The 4,513-nt window shown below is 37.3% G+C and overlaps 1 protein-coding gene across 1 annotated transcript; it reads right to left on the bottom strand.

The window, feature by feature from the left end:
• Positions 1–1,606: 1,606 nt before the first annotated feature.
• LOC149564085 (xyloglucan endotransglucosylase/hydrolase 2-like) lies at positions 1,607–2,966 on the bottom strand. The gene is made up of 4 exons (XM_089827168.1): positions 2,734–2,966; positions 2,518–2,618; positions 2,221–2,414; positions 1,607–2,123 (listed from the first exon to the last, which is right to left on the bottom strand). Exons 1-4 carry the CDS (start codon positions 2,894–2,896, stop codon positions 1,751–1,753), a joined length of 831 nt encoding a protein of 276 aa, XP_089683294.1. The 5' UTR covers positions 2,897–2,966; the 3' UTR covers positions 1,607–1,750.
• Between the last annotated feature and the right edge of the window lie 1,547 nt (positions 2,967–4,513).

The raw sequence follows: 4,513 nt of genomic DNA, 5'->3' as shown, positions 1-4,513 counted from the left end.
CACATTCATCTTTCTTATTGTGTTAAATTTGTCAATTTACTATTGTGATGACTTTTAAACATCATTAAAACTAATTTCATTTATAAAATTTTGTTTGTGAACATATGATTCATTAAATAAAATCTGAAAACTTGTTACTTAAATGAAAGTGATGATATGCAAACAAATTTTTAGTGGCATAGTTTCAACGGACAACATGAACTCACATAGACCACCATGTGATGTACCTTAGCTTAGTAGGAACTTCATAATGTCATGTTAAGCCCGCAAATTTATAGTGAAATTTTTGGCATTTCTCTTTCCAAATATAGCAAAATAAAACATTAGAAATATCAGCAAGGAATAGATAAAGAAGTAGAGACGGGGGAAGAAATGTGGAAATGTAGAGATTTTAAGTTATAGGAAGGGGGTCATGGGGAGAGATGGATGGATAAAGAGAGAGGGAGATGTGTCTAGATATGGAAGTGGGAGAGAAAGGAAGATGTGTCTAGATATGGAAGGGGGAGGGGAAGATAAAGGTAGAGATGAATATAGAGTGGGAGAAAAAGATAGAGATAGATCAAGAGGTAAATTTAGTACATGACCTACATAGATACAGAGGAAGAGATATAAATGATGAGATATATTAATAGAGAGTTAAGGAGATATCGAGAGGATGGAGAGGGAGCATGAACAAAGCAGTAAGTACTTAAAGAACTTTTTGCAATTCTACAATGTACCCATTGCACACTAAGGTGCGATTGCTAGTTCAAGTAATCAACGGTGACGAAGAATTTCATGATGGATAAAGAAAGAGGGAGATGTGTCTAGATATGGAAGGGGGAGAGAGAGAGGGAGATGTGTCTAGATATGGAAGGGGGAAGAGGAAGATAAAGGTAGAGATGAATATAGAGTGGGAGAAAAAGATAGGGATAGATCAAGAGGTCAATTTAGTACATGATCTACATAGATACAGAAGAAGAGATAAATAATGAGATATATTGATAGAGAGTTAATGAGATATAGAGAGCATGAGAGGGAGCATGAACAAAGCGATGAGTACTTAAAGAACTTTTTGCAATTCTATGGTGTACCCATTGAACACGTTCAAATAATCAACAGTGACGAAGAATTTTATGATGGTCGAAGGCCTCTAAACAAGACTGCACCGTTGATCATAAAACTTAGCTCGTCTCCTTCATATCGAAAGACCTACGACATAACAAAATGCATTGATTATTATCAAGGTTCAATTGATTTGTTTGAGATTATCAACCGATATTTGATTGTTTGCAAGGGTTCGAACACTGTCGTGTCCTACCTCATGAGGACAATCGGTTACCCGTTCTCTATCTAGACATCATATCATAACGTGTAAAAAGGGTTGTGTTTCCAATAATGTTCACTAATGAAAAAGAATTGAACGGACGTGTAGGGTACTAAGGTGGAGATGCATTCCAATAAGGTTATAAACTGCGAAATGGAAATTCTTTAATAAAGGTAACAAGCAGTAAAGGTGTCTTCAACAGGGAATTTAGTATTAGTGGACGCATCATTAATATCACACAAAGACATAAACGCGAACAAACTGCACCCAAGAGACTGTAGAAACTTTGAACTGGACAAATGAAAACAAATGAAATCGAGATGTATATTAATCCAATCATTACAACAAAAAATAGCCTCTCGGCCCTAAAAATCGCTACAAAAAATGAAAGAATAAAAGAATTTGATGGAGCTTGGTGAAAGTTGATCCTCTGAAGCCGGATGCCTATGCCTGGCGACTGCATTCGGCAGGAAAACCCTGTGGGAACCTCTTACTGTCTGAACAGTAATCGTATATCATGTAATTCTTCCTCGCCCATTCGAGTTTCTGCTGCTCAGTTGATTCCAAAGCCTCTGCAGTGTACCATGAATTTGCAGAGCAATCAGAGGAGGCAGAGCATACCTCTGCTTTGAAGTTTGCATAAGACGCCACAAACGGTGCTCTGCTCCAATCGATCTTCACTGCACCGCCTCTGGTGGCCCACTCGTCGGCGTTCCAGAGGCTCGAATATATTCTCATCGCCTGATTCTTCGGATATGCAACGCCCAAATCCTCGCTGTTCTTGAACACTCTCACCGGTGTTCCATCCACGGAAAACCTGCACAATGTCGGAAGTGCACGTTATTATCTACAGTAATGATGATGTTAAAAGCAGGAGGGCCAGGCCAAAGAGGGATTTGACATTATCAACTCACATGATCTGTTTGGGATTCCAGAGGAGGGAGTAGGTGTGGAAGTCTGCGGTGGGGTCGAACCAGAGGTAGAATTGCTGCTCGCGGTTCCCTTTGCCCTGAGAGAACACATTGGTGTGCATTATGTACGGATCCCCCGACAGATTCCCAAGGAACTCGAAGTCTATCTCATCGTGTGTAGTCCCTTGCGATGACAGCTGCGGCAGAACATGAACATTTTATTAGGCCATGCTCAAATTCACACAACAAAATAGTACTACTGCCCACTGGGACTAAAATCAATTGAAGGGGCAGACTTACATAGTATGCGGTCACAGTGCCGGCAGAGTTACCAGGAACGAGCTTGATTTGCATATCAATTTTGCCAAAGAGATACTCGTTCTTGGATTGGAAGCCTGAACCTGTTTCCATACAAGAGAGGCAGGGGAGGAGATTAGGATCGGTTACACATACTGCAAAGAACACGCGCGCACACACACATATATAGAAGCAGTAAGAAAATGAGATAAAAAATACCTGATGACTGATCGAGAGTGAGCTGCAAGTGTTGGCCATTGTCGAGTACCGTCGCTCGATCATTCCCCCATGTGATGTCAAAGTCGCTGTAGAAATCGGCAGAAACAAGGTGGGAGAAAGCGAGTGCAAGGCTTAAGAGGAGGACACAGAGACTGAGGTCCATTTGGAAGTGAAGACAAAGGATGCAAAATGTCTCAATATATTGAAAGAGGTAAAGATAATGCGAATGTTGTATGGTAGAGGGATATGGAAGGGATTTATATAGGCAGGGCTGGGAGAGGAAGGGAAAGTCGGAGGATATTTCCCGTGGAGATATTAAAATGGATGAGTTGGAGGGCGCTTTGTATTTACCAGCGAGGCAAGGTTTTGGGTTTTGTTGCAGCACGCGGAGTTCCAGCTGGCTTAGCTGTGGGCATTATTATGAGACAGTTGTTTGGCGGCCATCTCAAATGCAGCGTCTTCGAAAGCTGGATGTGACGTTTCATGGTCTACTAACCGGTCAAATGCCGAGTAGAGCTACAGTCCCTCCCACTTTACATAAGAAAACATGAGCATGAAGCACTTCTATAATTCTTTATTTAGAAGAAAGGAAATTTTCAAACAATAATGTTGTATGAAGCACATTTAATTGAAATGTTTATGTACTCATACAAATATAATAATAGAAATATAATAAATTCTTTGAAACTATCACAGACAAGGCTAAAAATATACAACCACATATAAGTAGTACCTGAAATAAAATATTCAACACCATTTTTCGATAATTTTGATAGAGAATTCTTTATTATTGTGTGATGTATTTTTAGAAGCATAACCACAAGAATTCTAAATTCCCTATACTGAAGCTAATTAGAGCATCTAAGAAATTATTACTAACCCACGATTAGAATATGATGCCACTATAGACAGAAAAAAATTCTTGATAAAAAGCCAGGAAAAGATCTAAAGGTTTCTTGAAATTAACATAGTGGATATAAACTCAAACAAAAAGAACATAAAAGACCAAAAAAAAAGGATCATTCTTTCATTACAAATCTTAGGTCTAACTTGTAATAGCTTTCCAATACCATCATTTGAATTTTCAAGATCGAGTGGCACACCAACTCCCTCAAAGAAATATCCCTATCAAATGCAATGTCTTAATTGGGATCTCTTCTCAGAAGACTCCTAGCATAGAATATTTTAATAAAAGTCCAATTCTTTGGTACTACATAGAAGATTGCAAAGGAGGAGAAAATATTAATATTACATGATAAAAGAAGTAAACCATTTCATAAAGCAACCAACAAATATTGTTATGATTTAAGATTTGATTCAAGATTTTACCTATTAGTCGATGAGTTATTGCATATCAATATCTTCACGTTGCATAGTACAATCAAAATATAAAACAGAGTAGATACATCATATAGATGCTAAACAGTTAATCTTATCATATTTCCACAATCCACCAGAAATGTAAATTCTTGTTAATCCATTAAAAATATAAATTCTTGTTTATGAATTTGATTATGCATTTTTTTTTTTTACTAGATCAAATTCTTCAAATTCATGATGTAAATTATTTCTTCAATTCTTCGTTATGAATTTCACTATGCATTTTTTTAATTACATCAAATTATTCAAATTGATGTCTCCAAATAATGAAAAAAGAAATCCATTGTGTCAAGGGTACAAAATACATCTACAAAGTGCAAGATCTACAAGGTAATATAATATAAAAATGTTCAAATGTTATCGTGTAGTGACAAATAAAAGGATACAACCAAACCAAATT

The sequence above is a fragment of the Cupressus sempervirens genome, chromosome 4, assembly GCF_028749045.1.
Source record: "Cupressus sempervirens isolate cs-2001-9-10 chromosome 4, ASM2874904v1, whole genome shotgun sequence".
Lineage (NCBI taxonomy): Eukaryota > Viridiplantae > Streptophyta > Pinopsida > Cupressales > Cupressaceae > Cupressus > Cupressus sempervirens.
The sequence above is the reverse complement of the archived record's forward strand: the minus strand, read 5'-3'. Positions and strand labels throughout refer to the sequence as shown.

What these genes read in the sequence shown, in the direction of transcription:
- LOC149564085 (XM_089827168.1), bottom strand. Translation starts at nt 2,896, where the DNA reads ATGGACCTCAGTCTCTGTGTCCTCCTCTTAAGCCTTGCACTCGCTTTC. An exon ending in GCACTGTGACCGCATACTAT is followed by an intron (nt 2,415 to 2,517) that starts GTAAGTCTGCCC and finishes GTTCTGCCGCAG; the next exon opens with CTGTCATCGCAAGGGACTAC. An exon ending in TGGAATCCCAAACAGATCAT is followed by an intron (nt 2,124 to 2,220) that starts GTGAGTTGATAA and finishes GACATTGTGCAG; the next exon opens with GTTTTCCGTGGATGGAACAC.